We start from the raw sequence: 27,631 nt of genomic DNA on the forward strand, positions 1-27,631 counted from the left end.
AGAAGAGAGGTGAACATGACAATAATGTTAAAAACCTCTTTTAAGAGTCAAGAGAGTACCAGGTTCCACACCTGGAAGTGTCAGCCCCAGGAAACGTCCACGTCATATACCGAGTGGTCATTAGCACCAAGACTCTAAATTTACCAAACACCAGTGTCCTTTCTCCCTATACACAAAGAAGCTGCCACTTAAAAATACCATTTTTATTCAGGACTGTGTATTAATGACCTAGGGCTGCCATCCAAAATACTGCAAACTGATGGCTTAACCAACAGAAATGTATTTTGTCACAGTTCCCAAGGCTGGAAGCTCAAGATCAAGCTGCTGGCAGGGTGGTTCTCCTGAGAGTGGTGAGGGGCCATCTGTTCTGTACCCCTCCCCAAGCTTCAGTGGTTCGCTGCAGTCTTTAGCATTTCTTGGCTTGAAGATGCAGAACCCCACTCTCTGCCTTCTCTTCACATGGTTTTTTTCCCCTGTGTGCGTGTCTCTGAGTCCACATTTGCCCTTTTTTTTTTTAAAGACATCGAGCCTTGTAGGTTAGGGCCCACCCTAATGGTCTCAGTTTTAGCTCTATGATGATTATCTCCAAATAAGGTCACATTCTGAGATACTGGGAGTTAAGACTCCAACATACCTTTTTTGGGGGGTGGCGGGGGCTGCAATTCAACTCATAAGGGACAGGAATGTGTGTCTTAGTTTTGTCTCTTAAATTAGACTACAAGTAACCTAAGGGCAATATCATTTTTCAGAGAACTCTGATTGCCTCAAAAGATGGAGGGATTTTTATAGACAAAGTACCTATTTTACAACCTTGGTTGGAGCCAATGTTAAATATGGTACATAACACAACTTCGTTCAATTTCATGTCAGTGTATGATTTCATTAGAAAGAATCTCAAAGCAAAGGACGTACTTTTGAAATTAGACTTTCTGGAGTTTAGCTTTTCCAATGTGCAGAATTATGTTGAGAAACGGGCAATGGGAGAAGAAATACCCCACATACTGTCCCACACACACACTCTCCTGCCACATTGAGAAAGGTGATTCCTGACATATGCATGTATTTGTTTTATCATAAGCTAAAGATTTCCCTAAGTTTGGGGTGATATAAATATAAATTAAGCATAATTTATACCCCAAGGCCCTGTTCAAAGAACAAGTCCTTGTCATAGAGGAAGGGTGAGATTATAAAGGGTCAACAGTAGGGAGTTTTCTGGAGGTAACAGAATTTTTCTGTACTCTGATTGCTGTGATTATATGAACATACACGAGTTAAAATTCATAGAATTGTATGCCAAAAAAGTCAATTTTACTACATGATAATTTTAAGAAGAACATTTAAAAAAGAATATCGGCACTTAACTTAGTGCCTATTTTTCAACAATTTTAAGTGACATCAGTATTAATCCCATTTTTCAGATAAGGAAAGTGGCAGCTCAAAATTAAGTAACTCGCCCAGGATTATATACCTTAGGTGGAAGATCTAGGATCTGAAACCACATCTGGCTGTCTCCAAAGCCAGTACTGTCTTCCACTGCCCCACAATGCCACCATGAAAACTAGGGAACTGCCTAATGTGGGTAGGCCAGCTCCTTCTCACAACTGCAAATCCTTGATCAAGAGCAAAGGCTACTGTCAGAGGGAACACAAACAGAAGTGAGATCCCACAAAGAGAGCACAGAACAAAACATGGAAACCCACCCTACTTACATAACATCATTTCTTGGGTACGCGATCTTTTGGGGCAGAGGTCCAAAAAACAATAGCCATGTGCTATGTGTCAGCGACCAACAACCTCATCTCTGATTGCTAGGATAGCTTCACTCCACATAAAAATAGCCACCTGCCCTCTCAGTCGCCTGGACTTATTTAGAAAAAGAGAAGGATGAAACACACCAGAGTTAGGAAACGTAAAGCATGCATCCCACTGTTTCCATTTGGTTTGGATGGGTCTCCATTCAGAAACCTAGGAAAACAGGGCATTGAGTTGACCAGCCTGGACACACAGGTGTACTGAATTCTCTTAATATGTTTTTAGAAGTTTCCTTCTAAACGGTTCTTCATTTGATGCTGAGTGTGGCCCCTGTCACCATCTCAGCAAACAACAAAATTGAGTCTTAGGATGAAGTGACAGCCACTCTCCCCACATCTTCTGCACTCCAAACAAAAGGCCACAGAGATACCTAGAAGCAACTCTCCTTAAGCACTGATCATTTCACTTATGACTAATGGCTCAATACAGTTAACCAATAACTAAAGGAAGAGTCAGTGAGGTCATCCACTCAGTAAAGGCAAACTATACAGACTTCCCCTGAAAAATGTAAAGAGACGCTTGCTCTTGGCAGACTACTGGTCTTGTTTCCATTTTTTCTTCAGGCTCACATGTATACACATCCACAAGTACTTATTTCTTCAGTAAAAAAAAAAATCCAGATACCTTCTGTTAATGACTACAATGGAGACAACAAGGACCAAGAGTTGAATTTCACATCGAGAGTATGGTAAAGTCTATACATTTCTTTTAATTTGATCACCTAAATTCTTTCAGGCAAGGTCAACAAACTCATCTTAATATCCACCCACTGTATTCCAAGTAGAATGTCCCAAAAGCACTAGAGATACATGAAACATTTACTGAACTGAAAAAGCCAAATGAAAGAAAAGAACATGCATAACTTAGAACAAAAATTTAGGCTTTTTGGCTTACAAAACCCTTGAAATCTGACCCTTGCCACATAATCTTGAGCTGTAACCATTGCCAAAAGTCTTTCCAGTTAATTAGAAAGCAAACAAAATTTCTTCTGTTAGTTGAACCATAGGAAATCGCTACTTTTGAAGGTCAAAAATAACTGAACATCAACAATTTCATGTGGCTTAACCTAACAGAATATAACCAATCACACAAACTAAGGTGGAAAATCTGGCTATATCTTCATAATATGTTCCACTTTTAAAATATTCATATACAAAGGATAGAATCACAAGGCACATACCATGTTAATGTGAAAAAACTTGTTTCAAGATATCCAAGGAATTATTTTCATCAGAACTTATCTTTTAAATTAGCTTTAATGAGGTATAATTTACATATAATAATATTTACTAATTTTAAGTGTAGAAGTTGATGCTTTTTCATAAATGTATCCAGTCTTGTTCCCTCCACCACAATCATGATGTGGAATATTTCCATCACCCAAAAAAAGTTTCCTTGTAGTCCATTCCCTTCCCACCCTCCCCCAACTCCTGATTTGCTTTCCATCACTATAGCAGTTTTGCCTTTCTAGAATTTATTATAAGGGATTCAGATACAAAAGTACATACTCTTTTGTGTTTGACTTCCTTCACTTAACATAATGCTTTTGATATTCACCTATATTGTTTTATCAGTAGTTCGTTTCTTTTCACTGCTAAATTATATTCCATGATTTGTTTATCTGTTCACGAGACAAGTTGCTTCCAATATTTGGCCATTATGAAAAGAGCTGTTATGAACATTTTTGTATGAATCTTTTTTTAAACATAGATTTTCATTTCCCTTAGATGAATATCAAGAAAAGAAGTTGCTGAGTTGTATGGTAAATGGATATTTAACTTTATAAGAAATTACCAAACTGGTTCCAATGGTTACTATACTATTTATATTCCCAACAGCAATGCAGGAGAGCCCCAGCAGTTATAAATCCTCACCAACACTTGGTATGGTCAGTTCTTTTAATCTTAGCTATTCTAGGGAGTGTGGTTTTAATTTGCGTTTCTCTAATGACTAATGATGTTGCTATCTTTTCATATGCTGATTTGCCATTCAGATATTCTATTTGGGGGCATGTTTATTCAAATCTTTTGCCCAATTTCAAACTGGGTTTTATCATTATTGAGTTGTAAGAATTTTGCTTTTCTTGTTGTTTTTTTTTTAAATCAGACTTACTTTTTGCAAATATTTTCTCCTGAACTATGCATTATCCCTTCATTTTCTTAACAAGTCTTTTGAAGACCAAAAGTTTTTAATTTTCATTAAGTCTTATATTTCAAATTTTTTCTTGTATAGTTTCTGTACTAAAAAAAAAAATCTTCATCTATCCAAAGGTTACAAAGAGTTTCTCCTATGCTTTCTTTGTAAAATCTTACACTTTTAGCTCTTATATTTAGATCTATTATTCATTTCAAGTTAATTTGTGTGTATGGTGTGAGGTATGGGTCAAGGTTCATTTATATAAATACAGATATCTAATTGTTTCAGCACTGTTTGTTGGAACTATTACCCTTCCCTTACTGAACTGCTTTTGTACCTTTGTCAAAAATTAATTAAATATATATTAATTAAAAAATATATATATATATATATATTCTGTTCTATCGATTGGAGGGAAGGAGGAAAGAAAAACAAGAACTGAGATGAGATACCATAAAATTATATAACACATGCTAAAATTTTTCTCATCCAAAAGATTACTTGAGAATTCTTTTGGCTTTATGTATGAATTAGTTACTTAAAAAACAAAACAAAACAGAACAAAACCTAGTCTCCAAACAAATCAATTAGGAGTCCACCTAGATTTTTGGTTTTTTTTTTTAAGTTTCAAACAATGTTTCACAAAATGAGAAGCTTAGAAACTATTGCCTTATAAAACCTGGCTCTCCTTCAAGAAACTAAACTCAAAGGGCAATACTTGGAAACTGGATACTACAATTAAAAATGGGCAAGGAGACAGAGGTGTAGGAGCTGGTGAGGGTAGGGATTACCCTAACGCAGATGGCCTGTAACCCAACCAGGGTCACAGCCTAGGAAAGCCCTGAGAGAGGGGAGTCATGCTAAAAAGCAGCCAATAACACATGATATCAATTATTCTCTGGAGAACTTCTCTGCATATTAAAAAGTGGCTGTTGAGTATAATTTCCTATCACTCAACTGTCAAAACTTACGTTGCTCCAGGTGAGCTGCCTGCAACTTCTCTGAAATTCCTGGTAATTACATATTACAAAAATCAAGTTACCACCATTAAACCATACGGCCACTTAGTACAACTACTTTTTGTTCCCAAAATTAACATCCAGTATCTTAGAAAAACTAAATTTTCACAGTCCAAAAAGGCCAGAAGCCTGGTTATTATGGACCAGCTGGTGTCCTGTTAGTTTACTGGGGAAGACAGGACAATGAGGACAAGGACCATCCTCACCTGCAGAGATGACATCCTCTCCTGCCCACCTCCTCACACTCCACACAGGAAGCACCAACCATGCCACCTCAAACGGAAGTGATGAGGAAGATGCTCAAAGGCTGGGTCTCCCAGGATGTGGCTGGGCAATTTTGGGAAAGTTTTACTCCTTGTTGAAGTGGTTTTATTATGCTCTTTCTCGAAGCAGGAAGATAGAAAAAGAAACTCAGGGAAACTGGGGAAGCTCTTTACCCACTTTACAGGCACTTTGCCTGCCCCAAGCACTCTCCTAACTGATCATCGCTTTTTCAGAAGAGAAAACGTAGGCATTTAAATGGGGACTCAGAAGAGGGCTTTGTGGTTACCTAGTAAATACCACTCTTAGAGCTGGAAAAAAGGAACAGGGAACCTAAATGACCACTGATTGATTCTCTTCTCTTTCTCCAATCTCCCATATATTGTCACAGAGATTGCTTCATTTATTTTCTGCAGAAGACAGAACTCCATGAACGTGATAGAAAATCTTCATAATGCCACTTGGATCTCTCTGGTCTCATGAACTACCTGAATAAGCAATTACCTTGAGGAATCCCAAAATAAAATCATGATATGAACTCATGAATCAAGAAAGTACAATTTACTTGCATTAGAGATTTCTTTAGAGAATGAGGAGAAATATATCTGATACAAGACAATTTAAAAAGTAAAATCCCATCATTTGTAAATAACTAACATTAAATTTAGAATGTGACACTGAGCAAAAAGAGAGAAATGACTTAGTATGATCTACTTTCAGCATATAGCTATGCATAATATAGTCACAGTATTTCCTATATTACTAAGATGCATTAGTAAAATAGAGAAGGGGAAACAAAACAGGACTCACTTGAAGGAAAAAAGACAATAAAGCAGATGGACTGAGCTCAAGTCCATGCCAGCAGAGAATGCAAAGGCTACAGTTTTATTAAAATTGCAGTGATTAATAGTGTAGGTAGGCCCAATAAATTTCTTCACCATATAAACTCTGTTACATGTGTATAGCATAAATTAAAAATGTATGCCTTTAACTGCTCCTAAGATAGCAAAGAAATAAACGATCCTTAAAATAGCATAAAAATAAATGGAGGTACATATGTCCCTTATATGTATCACATAGAGAAAAAAAAATTTAAATAATCAATGTTTCTACTCTTTTGTTATTATTTCCATCCCAGGATTTGAAAAGCAATGCAAAGTATTGTTACATGAGAATGGGCTAGTGGTAATTCAAAAATTATGAATTACTACACTTTTTTAGCTAACAGGTTAAAAGCCCAGGGATTTGACTGATCTCTCTAGAAGAAAAAAGACCGTTTGTAACCTCCTTTACTCATAAATGCCTTTCCTATCACTTGCAAGTGGAATTCTAGTTTTTCCACAACCCACTCAGTTGGAAGTAGTCTCCTTATCCTCTGAATTCTCATGGCACTGGGTCTAGACTCACTTTAAATGTATCACAGTGGTGCTCAAGCCTCATGTCCCTTTCTAGACCAGGGTCCTTGAGGACAGGCTCTGAGGGTGATTCCTGCTGGATGTCCCACAGTGCTCCTGCTGAGTGAATACAGGATTAAGCGAATGTGAATCCTGACAAACATCTACCTGTGTGTTAACTCTAGGCATTATTCTGCTTCTCACTGCTTGAGCACTGTATTAAGACTTTTAGTTAGTTAATACTATAGGCAAATGGAGTTAAATATTTCCTGCAAAGATTTTTAAAAATTTAGTATGAGCTAAAAACTGTAATTAACCTCTCAGATCAGGATAGCCCCAACAATCTGCAACTGACTGTAAACTGGAGCTCTGACGAATGCATGGGGCCAGCCCTTAGCAGATATGTGCTTCCCCAGGTGGCCGGGGCCTTGGAGCCAAAGTCTGGAGCCACTTCCAGTTTTGAGATGTGCACCTAATCACCCCACAAATGATCATCTTAGGGCAGATGAGACAGCTCACCTAACCACAATGAAATACATAGATAGACTAATTGATTCTAGATGAACCAGGCCTGTCATCTGTGTCTGGGAGGCTCTGCCCTCATAAGGTAGGTAGTGCTTTCACTATAGAAAAAGTTATGAGTGACTAAAATATGCAATGTCACCATTGGTTTCCACTTACAGTCATCATTACTTCATGTATGAATTTTTAAACAGTACCTTTGATACCTTACTCAGATCCTAAAGGAATCTTTGCCAGGGGATTGGGGCAGGGAGAACAAACTAATTTTCTGGTGCACTTCTTGTTTTTTAATCCTCTCTAATTGCATTGAGAGTCTAGAGAAAATTAGTGGGAGAAAAGATCATGAGCTTGTTAATAATTCATTTCAATTTATTTTATTTTATTATTAGGTTAAAAAGTAGTTAAGGCCCAACTGCTTTTACTCAAAGCATAAAGATCTTCATTGGGCCCCACTGCCTTGAAGAGTTTAAAGAGGGTGCAGCTAAGAGGAAGAAGGGGCAGGAAGAGGACTGCTTTAGAGGCACAGGGAATCCACAAGGGATATACAGGCTCCATGCTTTGTCAGTAGCCTGACCCACAGCTGTTAACTCCACGGGAGGTCCTCCTGCCACTGTCCCCAAATCCTACCCTACTGCGGACCAATTTGATAATGAATAAACAAAGCACAAACAAAAGCAACTAACAGAATAGGACGGCAAGAAACCATCATCCTGCATCAAACAGATCTCTTTAATGCATCTGCTTTGACCTCTTCTTTTACAAGCACCACCACCGAAAATAAGCTAGAACAAAAGATGATTCGTTATGCACAGCCATAAAGAACTCCAGGGCACGCCGCATCCATAATTCATGATACAGAGCCAGCCACCATCAGCATCATTTATCCTTTCAATATTTTAAAGCAGTGAAAGGTTGCTAGATATTTATAAAGTCGCTTATTTCTATACGACCCTTCCAAATTGAGGAACAAATGAGAAACTTTATTCTTCTGCAAATGATACTACATACAAACCTAAGACTATAAATCTGCTAGAATTCACTTGGTATCCATCATAGGAGGGTGACTAAACAGCCCTAACAAACCAATTAAGCCAGCAGGCAACATATTTCAGGTCTGTTGAAATTGCTCTTACCAAATCACTGCTGCTTTCTGTTTTAAAAATAAACGCCCCAGTTTTCTTCCCACTGTGGTTAAAATCCATCCCACCCCCTACATCCCAATCAAAGAGATATGCTTTCCACCTCACAGACAGGAAAGCAAAGCCGAGAGGCTACTTAGGTTGCCCAAGATCTCCCAGCTAGGTAGCCGGAGAGGCCTGCGACTCCACCTTCCTCATTAACATTCCGACTGTCTCCTTCCCACGACCCCCTCAACCCCCGGAACCTGCCTGGGGACCTGCATCACGTAACGTCTGAGTGACCTGAGATTGATCCCCAGACTCTATTCCCCCTTTGTTCAAGTCCACCTCCATGCTGCTGCCCTGTGTAATCTTACAAAACAAACCGGGCAACTCCCCCTTTGACCCTTCAGTATTTAATTCTCACCCTAGGAAACAAAACTATGAAAACAAAAATATTTTAACTCTTTATCAAGCTGGTAAGAATTCTGCTTAGAATTTTTGCTAATCAGGTAGGCAGGATAAAAAAGATTTACATGGCTTGTGCCCTGATAAGTAAAGGCTGGCTCCCCATAATCTGCACAACCCTCCTCCCTCATCCCTACTCCATCACACTTCAGTGGACCTGCTGGTCTGCAGAATGTCCCCAAGGATCACCTCCACTCAGCTAGAGACCTGCTCCTATCCATCCAACCCCACCAACGCAGCTCCAGAGAGCTCCCCTCCTCGGGCCTCTCCTGGCCTCTGGAGAGCTTCTTACCTTGGCATTTATTACCCTGTAATTGTACGTTTACTGCTTGTGCCACTCCCCTCAACTGTAGCTTCCTGGGATCAGGGCCTGTTCACCCCGGACTCCCCATCACCTGCCCAACTGTCACTGCAAATTACCAGTTAGTGCTCATAGTTCAGCACCAGAGTTAAACACACATGCCTTCCATACACGTTATTCCCTTTTCCATTCAACCAACCAGCCATTTTTGGCAGGTGAAAAGCTGTGGTTTTCCTGAGAGGCAGTACAGGGTGGGGGCAGACATTGTGGAGGATGGCCTGGGCCCTTCATGTACCACGTGCCCCGGGCCAAGTTACTTAGCCCTCCTGTGCCTCAATGTTCCTCCCCTGTAAACCCCTGTAAACAGGAATCATGAGGTAACATTTCCAGAGCATTTACTATATGGTAAAAACTACCCTGGACCCTTGGCATGCATTAATTCACTTAATCCTCACAGCATTTCAGGAGGTTGTGAGAGCAGGAGCAAATACTTAAGAAGCATTAGAATTATTCTCCTCATTCACAGATAAAGAATCCAAGGTTCAGGCAGGCTTCCCAGAGGTCCAGGCTTCTTTTCTCCCTAATCCACTGGCTTTGAAAGATAAAAGATGCAAGGCCTCTTTTTCTGATGCTGGTTTCACATAATATAAGAAATCCACATGGCAACAGCCATCTCCAGCTATAGCTAAAGGGACCCTTGTCCTGGGTCACCTTTCTTAGGAAACTATGTAGACTCCTTGTGGTAAAGATCTGTCCCATTATAGAAATGAGCTAAGTTAGAAGAGAAGGAGGAAGCAGAAAGGTATTCACCCTTTAAAAAGCACACATCCAGACTCCAAGCATTATCCAAGTGTCTGCATAATGCATGCACCTGCATCCTTAGAAGGCAAGAGAGCGTGTCAGTGCACGGATGTGAACAAAGCCACCGACACAACCCAGATTCTTCAAAAGCAAATATTTGTCTACAACTGAAGAACCAGGATTCTTTTCTAACAAAGAACAATGAACACCATTCTAATTCCTGATTCGTCCTCCTGCTTTACAGCAGGCTCTGATTTCAATGGAAATCCCCCCACTAATAAACGTGTCTCGAATCCCAAATGGCACGATAAATCAGAAGATTTATGAACTGTAAAAAGGGATGACACAAGGAGTCCAACCTTCATGGAACACCTGGGGCCAGGTATGCAGCAGCTTTTGGTTCTTGGAAAGTCACCTGCTTTTTTGGCTCAGCCAGAGAATTTTAACAGCACTAGTAATCAACAAGATGCGATCGTCCCTGCTATTTGGGTAAGCTTTTAAAGCTGTGCCCTGTCCCACAGGCAAGGCTAAGATGCATCAACAGTTTTCAAGAACTGGCTGAGTCTATCAGAGAACCGATAAGCTGTGTGGCTACAGGAAAGCCTGGCCCAACAGCCCCAAAGGCAAATTCCTGAAATGACCAAACACAAAACTAGTGAATTTTCCTTCTCCCTATACCAAGGAAAAAAAAAGGTGGAAACAAGGTACCAGCCAGGGAGAATGCACATTACATCACACAGTAACCAGAGGGTGAGCACATGTTTTTCTTGGAGAGGGGAAAAGGCATACACGGTCGCAGAGGCTTAATAAAAGAAATAAATTCAAAAGAACACCTGCCCCAAACTAGAGCAGGGCACAACCAGGGCTGTGCCGCTCACTAGCCATCTGGGGGTGAGTGGTGTTGGCAAAGAGGACAGATGCATCCTCCTACAGGGGCTTTGAATCCCATTTTTTGTTTCTCTAACCTGGACACAAAACAGCTCAGCTCTCAGCAGACCAGAAAGCTGCTTTGGGCATCAGTGTTCTCTGGAAAATTCTCATCTCTATTTTTAACTCTTCCCCATGCGATTCATAAGCAATAAGCTCCCTGAATTCAAGGCACCTCAGCTATGCCATGTTGATGTGCAGCTAAGGTGAGTCAGGAATATCTCAGCAAATATACACGTTTTAATAACATGTTCAGAAAACACAGTACCCTCTTGCCCTCCAAGCTATCTGCACTGACTTGGACACTTAGTATAAGATGGAGGATTTTAAAGATCTTTTTAAATGAAAGAGCATTTCAGTGAGTCCTGTGAACAATCTATTTTCTCCAAGAGCCTGACTGGTGATTTTATTCACGTTCAACACAATATACAATTAAATATCTTTTAAACACACAAGTAACTCTACCAGGATTTACTTGTTTACTGTTCTTCCAGGTCAAACACATTTTAGTGGGCTGGGTTAGAACCATTCTTTATTCATGACACACACTGAGAAGCAAACAGTTCAGATAATCTCTTAAATTTTGAACCCCTATGGGTACCAGGATAAAATATCCAGGGCATATCTGTGCATAACACACCAAGCTGAGGTCTAGAAAATACAACGGTATGGAATTCTGGGGCTAGTTATAACACAGAAATAAAAACTGCCCTACTGGTATAGGCAGACTATCCTTTAGATGATAGTTGGGGTGGAAAGGCAGAAGCAACGTTCTGAATCAATTCATTACCAATTATTTTTCATTAATGTCTCACGTGGACACAGCACTATTCTTGCTGCCACTGTCTTACTTTGATCAGTGGTGTATTTGTAGACATGCAAGATTTGTAATTATTGCTATGTCTAAACATTACATCACATTATAATGGGTGAATTAAGCTGGGAAATGCTTAATTATGGTGGAAACAATGGTATTCCAATAGGCATCACAGAAGCCAATTAAAAAGATTACCCTTATTTTACATCACAGAATTAAGCTTTTATAATTCTCAGCCCCCTTTTTAAGTCCCACCATTCTGACACAGAGATTTTTCTTTTTCTAACTGCATCTCAACAGTGTCCTGAACACAAAGAGGGGTCACCAACCCTGAAGGAAATAAAATTGACTATTTCTCCAAATTCTGGAAGGTGGAAAACTTAGCTTAAAATCTATAAAATAATCTGGAAAGAATCAAAGGTCTGTCAATATAGGACTAACTAAACAGTACATCCAATGGTAGCATATTATGCTGTATGTGTACGTATACATACACACACACAATAGGTTTGTAACTGCTCATGTGGAAACATCTCCAAAATATATTTTAAGTGACCAAAAGCAAGGTGCAGAACAATGAATACAGAAGGATCTCCTTCAGGTTTTATTTTCCTTGAAAGCAATCACAAGGAAGAGTTCAGAGAGGAGAAAGGGACCTCCCTGGGGAGGGGTTGAGAGAGTTTTGCTTTTGAATATACCATCCATGTACAGATATTACTGCTTTATTATCAGCAGAGGTTATACAGGTAGAGAATTATGATTCACAGTGTGATTCCTTCTGTTACACCTCTTTATTTAGAAAAATAATGATGGTATTTCATTTAATCACAAAGGAAGCTATCAATACATTGTATCATATGAAATTTAAAGTTTTAAAACATAAGTTTTTTAAATATCAAAAAGGCACATGCTAAGTATAAATAAACACCTTAAGAATGAAGGAGTTTAAGGCAGCCCACCCCAGTAATATGCCATTTTGACACATATTTTGAATTAAAGTTACTTAAGAAATAGCTGGTACAAGAAAGGCACTCTGACCCTCTTCTGTCCTCCTGAAAGAAGGAAATAAATCTCCCATGTGAAAGGTGCCCTCCCTGTACCAGGAGGTAAAGAGACATTCTTACTGCCAGAGATAGGGAATTCATGGTGGAGAAGGCCGCGTAACCAAACTCTGCTTAGTTTATTAATTAGTTCCCAAGCCTAACTTTGTCTTGTCAGCTCTTCACAAATTTATTTTGTCTAAAAGGTATATAAACAGCCTGCTTTGGTCACCTCTTGGGTCCTATGTCTATGAGACCTCCCTACATAAGAAATTAAATTTGTTTTTCTTTTTCTCCTATAATCTTCCTTGTGTCCATTTAATTATTAGACCTGCCAAAAGAACCAAGAAGAGTAGGGGGAAATGTTCCCCTCCCCGACAGTTTGACAGACAAAAGGTTATCATCTTTTATATATAAAGTGTTGATATAAACTGAACTTTGTGATTATAAGAAATAACCGTGATTAAAAAAAAAAATACCAAAATGATGATCCCAAAAGGCATGATCAGATGACTCACAAAGCAGCAATAAAATTAGGCAACATTCATACAGGGAAACATTCATGTTCACTAATTTAAAAGTTAATAATTGTTAGGAATTTAAAAATCTATCAGTGATATATTGTTTTCCATTAATTGTTACTGCATTTTTAAGATGATACCCAATGCTGAAGAAGTGCAGTAAAATCAGGCTTGCATCCTGTGCAGGTAGGAGTATAAACTGTGTTCCTTGAATGGACAGTGACTTAAACACATATCAAACCTTAGACATTCTTTGCCTTTGACTCAATGAGTCCGCTTTGGGGATTATTGCCCAAATAAGAGCTTTTATACAGAAGTATAGTCATCACAGAATTATTCATAACAACAAAACTTGAAACTACTCAAGTATCTAATGGTTAAATAAACAAAGGTAAAAATCTTCCTGATGTGCTATTATGCAAGCATTTATAATTACCGTGAGGATACTAATAACATGAAACCATACTCATGGTAGCTTAGGTTTAAAAAAACACTTAAATTATTTATACAATATGATTATCACTACACATTTTAATAAACCTAAGCTTAAAAGGAAAAAAAAACTGAAAAGAAATAGAACAAAATGTGTATAGTAATTATGTTAGAAACCAGCTATGAGTGGTTTTTTCCCCCTTGACACTCCAAATTTGTAAATATTTTAATAAGGGGAAAAATGCATTTTGAAAAGAGCATAAGGTGTTTATGAATAGGGATCACACTGTACTATACTCCTTCTCTGAAAAAGAAGAGTTTTACCCATAATTTTATCATGTGTCCAAATAGATCTTTAAACTTCTGCTTCCTGGAATAACTTTCTGGAGTAACAGCAGCAGCAAACATCTATTAGGGTCCTGCCACATGTCAAGTAGTGTTCAAAGCATTTTACGTATCTTAGGTCAATCTGCAGAGCCAGCCTAGGAGACAGAAGCAATTATGACATCCAAAGTCACACAGCTAGCAAGTGCTAGAACAGGGATTCCAACCCAGCAGAATCTCAAGAGCCCTGGCCACTAACTACTGGAATGCTTCCATTTTAAAATGCAACACAAAGTTCCAAGTGTTTCAAATCAAAATATAAAGTAAATATAAACAAAATATAAAGTGCTTTAGTATCTTGCACTTCCTAGGATTTCCATTAAAATGTAACTAAGTATAGTTTGATAAATTGAGAGGCAAGGGAAACAAACTCCAATGGTGATATAATGAAAGCTGCAGGAAAACGTTGTCACAGCATGGTAAGTGGAGTCCAAACAAGTGAAATGCAAAAAACATGGTGTTCCATCAGTGCAAAATTAATAAAAAATAATATTTTCAGTCAGTCTGTGGTGTCACAAGAAAACTCAAAGTAAAGACAGAGAAACTTAGTACACAATAAAATGCTAAAAGTATTATAGCCAAATTCGCCTTTATCGCACGATCTGTTATGGTAAGATTTAGAGTAAGGAAAATCGATGTTCTCGGATACATTCCTAGGGATTATGGAGGCATGTGGCCATCTGGCTGTGAGAAGAGCCAACGTCCCTGTTCCCTCTGTACTCAGACACAGAGAAAGCAGCCAGTGGGGTGCTTAGATGGGCAACTCACAGGACAGGTGTTCCGTCAGCCCAACAATAACCTGATTATGAGCCTGAGCAAATCATATGAAACCACTCTCCAGTTCTCCAAGCCATAAACCCCTTCCATGGTCTCAACAGGCCCCGCCCGATGGAAGAGGAACGAGCCAAGACAGGGCTTCCAAAACTCTAGTTGATTAGCCAGCAGTGCCAATGACAAACTGTGACCAGTCCATCAACGAAACTTTAGAAAAAAGCTTCTTCCTTATGACAATTTCTAAATGCTTCTGTGCACATACACCCACCCCCAGGCATGGCCTGCTGAACTATCTGAACCCACACTCCGCCTTCTCAAGAGCCATTCTAATTTGAAATGCCCTTCCCCACTTCTCCATGAGGTTCACTGGGACTGGAAACCACCCTTTCAGGAACCCCTCTCTGAGACCCCACCACTCCCTGGCACCTGACCGTGACCTCCACATGGGCAGGTCCCAGGCATTCCAACCCTGTATGTATGCCCAACACTGTGACAGTGGCCAGCACTCAATGACACAGAACAGACATCTAAGAAAGAGGGGAAAGGGGTGAATTTGTGTTGCTGCAGAGCAGTGGGCAGTGCAACCCCGAGGGGCAGGGCAGAGTGGTAGGTAAGAGCAGAGGGGAAGGGCTGAAATCCCAGGGTGCTTCTGGGGAACTCATTCCTCTTTCTGAACCTCATTTTCTCCCCCTGAAAATCAGGACAATGATAATATCACCCCTCCTAGGGTTGCCGGGAGGGTTGCATGAGATCGCCCATAAGCAGCACTCAGCACTGTCTCTAGAACAGGAACTCAACAGTGTCACCAATTCTTGTATTTTCTCCCAACCCTATACCCTTAGAATGACTGATGTGATCATTAATATAATAATAACCTCTATGGCATGAAAAATAATCCTCTCATGGAAACAATAATAAAAGTTGGTTAAGTCACACAACAGTATCTAGGAGAAATATCACTTTTTAATTTTATATTTTCCTTCTCCATTACCTTTTTAAAAAATTCCCTATTTTTAAAAGAAAGAAAAGAAGGGGGGAAGGGAGGAAGAAAGGCTTGTTCTACTACCCCCAAATTCGCTACTACTGTAACACAGTACTAACACAATGTCAAGATCACATGCTTCATTTTAGGAGCAGGGAGCATCTAAGAAAATTAACTCTTTAACTCTTTTAACATTTAATATGCTAAGAATAGAAAACCACCTAACAAAGCATCCCTCAACGAAGGCATCTCGAAGTAGCAGCCACACACGTTTATTATGAAGGTATCCAATTTAATTTAGATTGTCTTTGGAGTCAGTATTCGTATAGTCTTTGGTGTTCAGAAATCCCTGCTGACGTCAATCCCTCTCAAAACAGAAGCAAATCCATAAATGATTCTGTAAAAGATTCCTGAAGAGGAGATATTTTCCCCCCTCCTCAAAAAAGTTGATTAGTTTTGAAAGTTTTTAGAAATCCTCAGATACAATGCTTTTTCTTTCTCAGCATCTTCGCAAGATCTGCCTAAGATTTCTTGCAAGCAAATGATCCAAACAGAAAATCAACTGCAAAGAATGACTTAATGTCAAGCAAATTCAAAATTGTTCCCAATTTTTCTCAGTATGATCACTTTTTTTTTTTTCCTGGGAAATCAAAAGCCAGTTTTTTTCAGTCATTCCTCAAACATGCAATGAATTTCTCCATATATGATCAGATTCCCTATGCACAAGAATCAACAATTACATCAACCAAAATCCCACCTCAGCTCCTCGTGGCCAAGGCCAGGTATTTTATTTTATTCTCCTAAAATTCCAAGTTCAGTACAGACTTCTGTATGCAGCAAGTATTCAACAGTGATTGATGACAAAATCCAGCTAATAAACTTAGGGTACCCTTGCCTGTCTAATTTTGTAATGACCCAATTTTGAATCAATGCAACCCCATCCCCTTAACCCTCATATTTGCCTACAGCCTTGCCACTCATTCCAGAACTCCACTCAAAATCTATTTGCAAAAAAAGCACCGTACAGAAGATAGTAATTACACAATACTTATTTGTGCTTCTTGCCTATGTGTTCTTTATGTGACAGCCCCATTAAATCACATATGCTACAGAAAAGACCAGAAGGTCCCATGTCTTATTTTCTGTCATCTCATCAACACTAAGGAAGAAGCTTCTCATGGCAGCCGTGTTCAAAAGATATTCATCAACGTGGCATCTCAAGGCCTAAAAATCCCTCTTTTAAAGTCTCTCCTCAGAAGGAAAGTTGCCACAAAGAGCCTGGCAAAAGAATTCCAGAACATTCACCCAGAAAGGAAGCCACCAATCTAATCTGCTCCTTGCCTCCAGAAGGACTTGACTTATAGTTGTGAATACACAACATTGCGACTGCACTGAATGCCCAGAAACTGTTTTAAAGTAGTTCATTTCAAGCCTCACTGTAGATGAAAATGGGTACTGCTGTTCATGGTGTCCAGAAATGGTTGATGTGCCCACCTTAAGACATAGGTTTTGTATCCATCACAGTCATTTTATTGCAGTGGTGACAGTGAGACCTGTGACTTTTTTTGCTAGGCTCATGAGTGAAAATTGGATGTAACAAAACTTTTCAATATTACAAATGATGAAAGAACATTGTATTTTAGATCATCTGCCAAAATAACAATGTGCTTCCTACAATTTAACTTCTAGGGCCCTAAAGCAAATTGCTTGAAGAACTTGGATCGCAAAGATTACAGGTGGGGAATTTTCAAAGTATCTCCATATTCAAGGGAAGATCAAAGATGCTCAACTAAAAAGAATCGTGGGCTGACTAACATGACAACTGTGAACTGAGCCACAGTTCTTTTTAAAAGGGCAATCTTGAAGATTATGACTCAAACACTGAAGGAACTAAGGTGATGGGCAGTGGGAGGAATCCTAACATGAAAATGCATTAAGTAAAAATGAATTGACTTTAAATAATTTTGCCCATGTTACTTTTAACAAAAGAAAAAAACTTTACACTCTAAAATAATGGTTAATTTTATGTTACATGAATTTCACCTGGATAAAAAGGAGGAGGAAGAGGCAGAGGCAGAGGCAGAGGCAGGGCTAGACTCAGTAAGTCACCCCACCCAAAAAAGCAGAAAGGCACACACAAAACAGGAACCTTCAAAGTAGCCATGGTATAACTTAAGACAATTTCCTTTCCTCCTCACCCTTCTCCCAAGTGCCCTTGTGCACAGATTTGCAAAAGTGAAGGAAACAGCTGGAACAGCCTGGGTGCCTAGGATTGCCAGTCCAGAGCAGGAAGTTCTTTACTGAGGCAATAAACTGGGACCCGTGTGCCTCTCACCTGCTCCCATGCGCCCCGCTTCAACTTTGTTTCTCCTCCTTGCCTTTTGTAAAGCCACAGCTAAAAGAGAATGTGCTGATGGTTTTTCACTAAGTTACTCTTTAAGAAACAAAGCATCACTATTTTCAGCTAAGAGATTAGATTAAGGCAGGAAAAATAAGAAAATGTTTTCTTGCATTCAGCACCAAAAATAAAAGTAACTAAAAATATTTTCTCCTCCCTTTCCACGAATAAGTCGGCCCCTCTGGCAATGGCGTCTGCGAGTTGTTACCATGGTGTACAGTACACACGAACCATCGCTGCCTTGCTTACAGGCAGCGACTCTTCCACGGTCTCCCGTGACCTCAAACAGCAAGAACCCTAGAAGAAGCTTCTGGAAAGCAACGGCTCTTGGAAGAAGGCAAAACAGCTGGTACCTACCACGGAAAACATCTTCTTTCCTGCATCACCAACATCACATCCTCACTTACCTTACAGTTTACACTTTCCCACTCTAGAGGCCAAAGTCAGGGGAGGGTTGGGGGCTGGTTAGAAAAAAGAAGCTACGAAACATAGGGTGGGGTGCCCATGTCTCGAAGAGGTCAGATGTGTGGTCAGGTGTGTGGTCACCTTTCTGCAGCCAGCTCCTGTGCTTCACTCACCTTCACATCCTCATGAGCTGCCCCTTGCCCATGCCCCCCTATTTCTGTAAAGGTCAGGAGGATGCAGAAAGGCGGCAGGAATTTGTGTGCCAAAAAATCACATGGGAAAATTATATGTGCTTCCTTTAAAGTATACACTTCGAGATAAAGAACAACATAAGTAACCTTTAAAAAGCACTCTACCAAGGAATCAATTAATAAGCACTAGAATTTCTCGAGTTCTTGAAAAATAACCAATCTGCTTTGAGTCCCTTCTTCCTACTCAGCCCCGTGCAGCACTGTCCGGGCAGGGGTGCGCCGTCCCAGGAAACATCGGAAGTCAGAGAAGTGAGTGTATCACCGTCCAGTAAGCTGCTATGCCTTACATGGGACAGGGTCTTCGTAGTTCGGCAAAGACGTGTCATCGTATGTATTCTGTGGTTATCTGAGATGCCTGCCAATCCCTCCAGGCTCTGCAGTCTGTGCAGCCTTGAGGAACTAAACAGGGATTGGAGGGTCAGGTTCACTGGTGCGAGAGCAGGACTGGGGCAGGCTGGCCAAAACGGGGCCTCCTCAGCCCTCCCCGCTGAAGTGAAGGTAGCCCCCAGAGCAAGGGAAACCTGACACCAACGTAACTGGTTTTGCAGTGAGAAAGGCTGAACTGGGGGAACAGAGACCTGCTGGGCTGGCCCCAAGCAGAGCCTGAAACACAAACAACGCTCCTCTCCAGCCCCAGGCCCAAGGGTGCCAGGGCTGCAACAGACAAGAGAGGGTAAGAGACAAGGCTGGCACTTGTCCCCTGCTTTTAAAAAAAAAAATAGCCAAGACATGGAAGCAACTTAAATGTCCATTGACAGATGACTGGATAAAGAAGATGTGGTGTGTACACACACCCACTGGAATATTAATCAGCCATAAAAAAGAATAAAATAATGCCATTTGCAGCAACATGGATGGACCTAGAGATGATCATCCTAAGTAAGGCAGACAAAGATAAATATATAATATAATGTATATGCAGAATCTAAAAAAAAAAAACCGATACAAATGAATTTATTTATAAAACAGAGACTCACAGACAGAAAACAAAATAAAGTGTTACCCAAGGAGAAGGGGGGAGGGAGGAATAAAGTAGGAGTTTGGGATTAGCAGACACAAACTGCTATATATAAAATAGATAAACAACAAGGTCCTACTGTATAGCACAGGGAACTATATTCAGTATCTTGTAATAACCTATAATGAAAAATGTATCTATATGTACACCTGAATCACTATGCTATACACCAGAAACTAACACAACATTGTAAATCAACTATACTTCAATAAAGACAAGCAAACAAATAAACAGACAACTCCCTGATGGATGAATGGTCAGGTCCTTAATCAAAACAGGCTCTCATGGAGAGAAGCAAGTTACTGGATGAACAGGGAAATCAACCTGAAATGTTCACTCCAGTATCAGCCCCAACCCGTGCCCCCTCCAGTACACGGATCAGGGGCCCTCCCTTCTTCACAGACACAGAAGCATAACTGCTTTACCCGACACATTCTCACCTAATCCTCAAAACAACCCTGTGAAGTACACCCTGGACAAGTTTTAGGTGTTCAGATGAAGTCGATGAATAAGAACTAAAATAGGTGAGACTCACTGGGGAATAAGATGAGCAGGTGGCAGAGCAGGACAAAAACCCTTGTTAATAAAATATACTTTCTATAGGAGATTCCAAACTGCTTGTGCAGGGATGGGCTAGAGAGTTTATTCTAGAGTTCAAAGAAAAGGCACCTAATACTTAAAATAATTTCAACCCTCCAAAGGCCTTTCAAGTCTTTGAACTCTGTTTTGCACCATATTTCTTTATTTCATTGCACAGTGAAGGTTTTGATTTTTATATGAAACAAAGCCCAGGAGACTTCAAAGAGGACTCCACAAAAATAAAAGCTGAGAGGCATCAATATTAATAAAGCCAAACTAAAAAGATGTTCAATAACCTTTGCAAATTTAAAAAACAATGACTAATTCAAGCCAAGTAACTAGGTCATGTTCAAATTCCAGGAACTCTAAAATGGAGCGAGAATAAGGCAAGAATTTTGCTTTGCTCCAGTGGTCAAAGTGAAGGGCCCATTCAAGGGCCAGACCAGAATACAGTCACAATGAAAACATGACAAGGACCTATGGGGCAGGGGAGGGAAGCTGGGACACAGGACAAAGGGAGATGACCACTACCCGTACCACCTGGGAATCTGACACAGTATGTGAATATCAAAGAAAAAAAAGTATTTCTCACAAAAGACCAAACAATCATTCAGCAGACATCTGAGAGGCTCTTACAGAAGCCACAAAGCCTCAGGGTGTCTCCTCCTAATCAAAGAGATATGATGACCTAGGCAAACAGCAACAGAATGAGGCAAAATTCACTGAGGGACTCAGAGAAGGACACAGTGTGTAAGAAATTAAACAAGGACAAGAGACACTTGCATAGGGAGGTGTGGTGAGGCACTGAGCGACTGAGTGAATGAAAGGCATCAAATATGGAGAAGGGCATCTACCAAGTCTGTCTCCAGTTCTGGGGTTGCTTTCTAATTATTAAGAATGACCTGTAATAAGTTGGAGAGTGGGGTATTTCATGAAATATCACATGCAACCCAAGTTCAACACACTAAGATGCACTCTTCCAATTAAAAAACACACAGCATCCTTTCAAACACTGAAGTGGAGAGCAAAGCACTAGAATCTTGCTGTGGACCTACGGTCTCGCCTCCACGTCTTACTCCACAGACACACACCATCCAACCCCAGTAGCAATCAGCTTTCCTGGTTTAGACACCATAGTGGTAGGAAAGAATAAGAACATAAATAAATATCCACAAGAAGAAACTTACTCAGGGCCAAGAAGCTTCGACCACGCTCATTCGTGATGGAGGAGGCAGGCTGGCTGTCAGGTGCTGGCAATGAAGTCAGTACCTGCAGAAAGTAGGCAACGACTCACACCTGACAGGGAGGCTGCATCACAGGCCTCCTTGGAGTTTCCAAAACCCTTTGCTGTCCCTTAACCCATTCAGCTCACATGAAACAAATAGGTCATCTCCCTGACAATGTGATTAGATCTTTTTTACAAGAATTTTTAAAACCAACCATTTTCCAAAACACTGCATTGCTTTTGTAGACCAAAACAAGAAAGGAGAGAAATCTAGCATTATACTTCCCTAGGCCAACTACTTTAGTGCAGCTCAGGCCAGAAAATTCAATGCCCTACTGACAATGACAGAGCCAAAACAGACTTTACACACAATTTTAAGATATGAATGCAACTTTGTTTCTTCCAGATAAAATCAAAGGAGACACTGCGATTAATTTGCTATTTAATCTTAATGTCTTGAAGTTTAAAAAATTAAACATTCAATGTTTTTTTCACCATTGTATACAAAATTGTTAGTTTATAGAACTTGACACTTTAATAAAATGTAAAACTAAGTAACCAACTTTTTTTCATGTCTCTAAAAAGCAAAATGACTTCTTAAAGAGACAAAAGGCTATCAAGAGATTCAATTTTTTTTTGGTGAATTACAACATATTTTAATAATCTAGAGACTTGATGAATGTTTTCTTAAACGTATACCTGAACACCCAACATTATAATTCTTTCTGTTTCTACATCACCTTCCAGCTTTTTATTATTTTAGCTCTTCTCAAATCTTTCAGAATTGTGACAAATGCTAACAAATGACAGCTATCACAGAAAAATATGAAAGAGGAAAACGCACTTTTCCCTTGTCTTCTTAATGTAATAAATGTACTATAATTATCTTTTCCCACTACTCCGTACCTTCTGCTACTTCTGGAAGAAATACAATCCTAAATGAAGCAAAAAAGATAATTTCTTCCTCTGACAATAAGACAGAAATGTACAGTGTACACTGTTAAAAAAAAGCTGATGACTTATTCCTACTCATTATATAAGATAATTTGATAATTTTCAACCATTTAATGGCTATTTAATGTTCAAAAAGTCATCTCTTCCCTAAAGCCTGGATTGCAAGCCAGGTGAGCCTTTTTTGAAACACAAAAATGCAAAATAATAACAAGATAATAACAAAATAATAACAATGGGGTTATTTTTGCATCTGGAGACAGCTTGTTTGTGGAATTTATGACTGTTAAAAAATAAAGAGCCGAGGTTAGGGAAAAAAAAAAATTCAGCCTTACTGTTTACTCTTCAAAGTTCTTGGAATTCCTCTGTACAGATCCTTACTTGTTCAACAACGTCAGTTTTATTATCAGTCCATCTGTGCATTAGGAACTGGCTTTAAGTAGCTCCTTCAATAACCTGCTCTGTGAATATGTAACTCTCAACCACTTTCTCCTATTTAGTGGCACAATAAAGAAGTATTTGGCATTCATGAATAAAAGACAATGGCAACATAACACAAACTGAAGAGTCTACCAACTCACCAACTGTGAAGAGACACCAGATAATCATACCAAATGGGTGGCTCAGCTGACTGGTAACTGGATAAGGTAGCTTTTCTCAAGCTGAAGAACTGAGCTCAGCCTAGATCTAGGGCAATGGGGAGATGTTACCTTTGGAAATATCCAATTCCTTCCCGATACTATTACAAGTATCATTCAGACTAGGACAAAGATCAGAGCGGTCTTCCATTTCATCACACAATGTACCCGGGGGTGGAGGATAGAGGGGAGAACCTGGCAATGATGCTATCATGGAGTTTGTCCTCAAGACACTTGAAATGTTGTTAACCAAGTCTGCTTCACAAAAATCAGAGCTGTTTAGAGAAGAGTTCCAAAGTGTGAAGAAATGGACACATTCCCAAATAAAGACTCTTAGAATATCAATTAGCCAGACTCAAAAAATCCCACTAGTCCTGGAAGTCTCTCTCACCTATTAACAGTTAAAAAAAAAAAAAAAAAAAAAAGTCTGCTGGAAAACACTCTCCAAGAGAAAAAAAAAGAAAAATCTTGTCAGCTTTTTGTCCCTCCCATCTCTTACAAAGCATCTCCATAAAGTTCCACTCTCTAATACTTAACTAAAAACTAAACCTTAAGATGTCAGTAGAGCACAAAACTGCCAGGAAATACCCAAAAACTCCCCTAAGAGATTTCAGTAATCTCTTTCATGCCCTAGAGCGTCAGCCATCCCAGGAGTGAGTCATGCCTTACAGACTGACTTTTTTGTCATTCACCCTGATTACAAAACATTCTTCTCTGGAATTTCTTAAGAAAAATGAGCAATCATTTCTACTTTATGATCACACTCTGAATTTAAACAAAAGACTATGACAATGGACATCTCAAACTCAGAGCACCCCTTCGAGATTGTCTAATAGGCATGATAGCCCAGGGCTCAGCGTCAGACCCCATCCACCTTCTGTTCAACCATCTGAAATTTCCTTTCATGAAAGGTGGGCAAGGTCGGGAAGAGGGAAAAAGAGACAAACATTTCCAAACGGTTTTGACTGGAACCCAGTCTTTCTGCTAGAAGGGTCTGATACCGGGGACTGTATTTCATGTTGCTCATGCATGCACTGCCTTTTGCTTGTCCCCCAGGCCCCTGTATTTACCTTGAAAAGCTTTCCTGGGGAGCCTGTGAGGTTAGGCAGTCTGCCAAATGAGAAACAGATATCTTCCAAAAATACATCTTAGAACACACCGCATAAGAGCCACGCCCCTCTCCCCCCTTACCTGGGAAAGCATGTGGATTGGGCGACCCTCTCTTAAGGCACTTAGAACAGAGAATGTGCACGGTGTAGTGCAGTCCAGGCCATTCTTGAAGTAGGACATTCAGTTCCTCTACCAAGGGGGTTATGGCTTGCCATGCCGTCCATATGTTTGGTAATGATGCATGGCTGGCAATGGACAGAGTGTCTGGCTGCAGGACCCCCTTGGCAGGTCTGTAACTCACCACCACAGGGACTTTCCCTCTGTATGCAAAGATCTGAAGTTTGCCATCCGACCTGTGCACCACATGGCTGTTAATCTGGACACTGTAGCGTGCAAACAAGCCAGGTGGAAAAGTAAAGGGAAAACTATATTCAATCTGCAATTGCTCAGCCACAAAAGACTGCCCGGCCAGGTTGGTCCCATTAATCCAGGCCTCCGCGTGGGGCACCTCGTTCTGCACATAGCACGGGAACTTGTACCAGGCCGTGGACCCATTCAAAGGCTTGCCCTTGGGTTTGTTGAGGCAGTAACAGAGTCCCATCTTCTCCAGCAGCTCCAGCAGCAGCTGCAGGTCCTGCTGAGCCTGGACATGAGGCTTAAGCAGCAACCGGATGACATGGGCTGGCAGGAGCCCGTGAAGCAGAAAGCCCTCCACGTAATGATGGAGCTGCGTGGCCCGAAGCGTGTCCTGGCTCTGGGTGGACAGAGCCTTTAGTGGGGAGCTCTCACCCTCCCCCTCGCTCTCACAGCTGGTCCCTAAGAGCAGCTTATGCAGCAGCAGGGAAGGATCCCTCTGGAAGAAGACGTTGAGGATGTCGATGAGGCGCGAGAGGTTGTGGAAGACGTGCTCCTTGAGAGCCGGGCTGTCCTCAAAGTAGAGCAGCTTGCCGCTCTCATGCAGGTAGGAGAGGGCACTCTGCAGCCGGTCCTCGGTCAGCCCTGCCTGCAGGCCCAGGCGAGCCGAGTCCCACCAGCTGAGCCAGAGCCGCTGCGCCTGAGGCGGCTGGAAGTGCAGCTCCTCCAGTACCTGCCAGGATCGAGGAAGCACTCTGTGTAAGTTGGGGAAGATTTCCCGGTGCTCAGCCACCGAGAGCAATTTGTCCCGAAGGCGCTGTAACTGGCGGGGATCCCTGCAGCTCACGGGCAACACGGGGGAGAGGATCTGCAGCCGGTGGTTGAGCAGGTACTGGAAGTGAGCCTTGCGCCGCCGAAGGTTCTTGTCGGAAACACCGTAGTAGGCTGCATGGGGGCTGGCGGAACGCAGCTCGAAGTCCCGGGCCAGTGCCTCGTCCACCACCTGGGCCAGACGGCTCAGCCCCTCAGCATCGTGTTTCTCCTGCAGGGCGATCTGGCGGTGAATGTCCAGACACTTCTCCTCTAGCTCCTGCTCCCCGCACAGGTCTGCGTGGGTGCCCACAATGCACACGACGGCATGAGGCACCCGGGCCCCCACCCGATGCAAGAAGGAGCCCACGGTGGTGGGAAAGCGCAGCGGCTCATAGGTGGCCAAGTTAACCACCAGCACGTAAAGGGCCCCGGGGGAGAGGAAGAAGGGCTGGATCACCTCGTAACTTTCATCCCCGGCCAAGTCATACACGATGAAACGCAGGCCCCGGGAGGCATCTGCTGTCCAGCTGGTCACCTCGATGCCCTTGCTCACGGGAGGAGATGAAGGGAGGTAGCTCTTCTCCTTGTCACCTCCACCCTGATTCCCCTCCACTCTGCCCTCAGTGAGGCAGTGACGGAGCAGGGTCTTTCCTGCAGCCTTATGGCCCATCAGGAGCAGCTTGAGGCGGGGCTGGACTGCTGGCTGGGAATGAGCCAGCTCCTTCTGGTAGGCTGCGATGTAGGGGATCCCCTTCATACAGACCTCGTAGGGGGGCTGGATAAGCGGGTTGTCCTTGATCTTCCACAGGCCTACCCGGGAGAGCTGGCCAAAGTTGTCTGGCAGCACAGCGATCTGGTTCCCCTGGAGGACTAGCTCCTCCAGGCCGGTCAGCTCCACGATAGAGTCCGGCAGGTACCGGATCCGGTTATTATCTAGCCACAAGGTGAGAAGATGGCCCAGGCCTGAGATAAGGGATGGCACTGAGGTGAGCTGGTTGCGACTAAGGTAGAGCTCCTCCAGCCCAGCCAGGGGCAGCAGCGCAGCAGGGAACTCCTCAAAGAGGTTGGAGGAGAGGTTGAGCATTTTGAGTCGCTGCAGTCGGCTGAACTGGGCGGGCAGAGCTTGCAGCCCGTTGTTGTCCAGCATGAGGCTCTCCAGGCTGGCCAGCTCGCAGAAGCCACTGGGAAGGGTGCCAAGCTCGGCCCCGCTCAGCCAGAGGATCTTGAGTGCACGCAGGGCATTGATATCCTCAGGGAGGCCCCGCAGCCGATTGCTGGACACGTCTAGCTCCTCTAGGGCCACCAGCTGCAGCAGCTGCCTGGGAAAAACCGTGAGCTGGTTGTGGTCCACGTCGAGGGTGCGCAGGCGGAAAAGGCAGGAGAGGGAGTCGGGCAGGTGCGTCAGCCGGTTAAAGCTGACGTCCAGCTCCTCCAGGTGGACCAGGGCGCCCAGCTGGGCGGGCAGGGAGGGCAGCTGGTTGTGGCTGAGGTTGAGCTTCCGCAGCTCGCGAAGGGCACTTACCACCTCGGCGCCCAGGACGCTCAGCCGGTTGTGGCTCACGTCTAGCTCCGTAAGGTGATGGCCCAGCTCGGCCACCGCCGGGGGCAGCCGGGTGAAGCGGTTCCGGCGCAGGACCAGGACGCGCAGGCTGCCCAGCGCCGAGCCCAGCCCGTCGGGCACCTCCTCCAGGCCGTTGTTCCCCAGGTTCAGCACCTCAATGTCCCCGATATTGGCCGGCAGCATGAGCTGGGGGGTGTTGGGGGAGTCGATCTGGTCGGCCCCCGAGCAGCCCCCCGCTGCGCTGAGAGTGAGCTGGCGCAGGTTGCTCCGCAGCTTCCTGGCGCGCAGGGCGGCGTCCCGCCACAGCCTTACAGTCTTCAGGTTCCCGCTGCCCGTCCCCGCCATGGCGGGGCCCCGGGCCGACACCTTCTAGAGGGAGCCCGCAGCTACATGCCGCGCTGCGCCCCACCTGGCGCCAGTCTCCGGGGCCCTCTCGCTCCCGCTCCTCCCTTCCCACCAGCCCTCGGGGACCGGCGGCGGCGGCGGCGGCGGCGGGTCCTAGCGCAGCCAGCGGCCGGGCGCCCGCAGCTGGAGGACGGCGGCGAAGCGAGCAGCTCCGGGGGGCCCCGGGCACGGGGCGCGGGGGTAGGCAGCGGCCGGCGTGGAGCGCAGCTCGCAT

The 27,631-nt window shown here is 42.5% G+C and overlaps 1 protein-coding gene, 1 long non-coding RNA gene and 1 other non-coding gene across 16 annotated transcripts in view; 2 read left to right on the forward strand and 1 right to left on the reverse strand.

Moving 5' to 3' along the window:
• The window catches only part of LOC105067639 (uncharacterized), a 116,770-nt gene extending 92,995 nt beyond the window's left edge, over nucleotides 1-23,775 (forward strand). For 4 of the 9 annotated variants that reach the window (XR_012502443.1, XR_012502438.1, XR_012502439.1 and 1 more), the window contains one exon: nucleotides 2,376-4,158. This is a non-coding gene — a long non-coding RNA (uncharacterized LOC105067639). Of the gene's footprint in view, nucleotides 1-2,375; nucleotides 4,159-17,398; nucleotides 17,446-18,279 lie in introns of those variants that run through there. The other 5 variants (XR_012502442.1, XR_012502445.1, XR_012502444.1 and 2 more) reach the window with 3 other exon arrangements.
• MFHAS1 (multifunctional ROCO family signaling regulator 1) overlaps nucleotides 1-27,358 on the reverse strand; it is a 72,631-nt gene extending 45,273 nt beyond the window's left edge. For 5 of the 6 annotated variants that reach the window (XR_012502435.1, XR_012502436.1, XM_010953232.3 and 2 more), the window contains exon 1: nucleotides 24,366-27,358. Coding sequence is in view for 3 of the 6 variants with exons in the window: in XM_010953232.3 (XP_010951534.1) it covers nucleotides 24,366-27,357 (2,992 nt within the window). In the remaining 3 variants the exon portion in view is untranslated. Of the gene's footprint in view, nucleotides 1-21,547; nucleotides 21,630-24,365 lie in introns of all 6 variants that reach the window. The other variant, XR_012502437.1, reaches the window with a different exon arrangement.
• LOC123616408 (small nucleolar RNA SNORA1) lies at nucleotides 17,139-17,273 on the forward strand. The gene has a single exon (XR_006724404.1). It is a non-coding gene; the product is annotated as a small nucleolar RNA SNORA1 (small nucleolar RNA).
• Nucleotides 27,359-27,631: the final 273 nt, after the last annotated feature.

The sequence above is a fragment of the Camelus bactrianus genome, chromosome 26 (assembly GCF_048773025.1).
Source record: "Camelus bactrianus isolate YW-2024 breed Bactrian camel chromosome 26, ASM4877302v1, whole genome shotgun sequence".
NCBI classification, from domain to species: Eukaryota; Metazoa; Chordata; class Mammalia; order Artiodactyla; family Camelidae; genus Camelus; species Camelus bactrianus.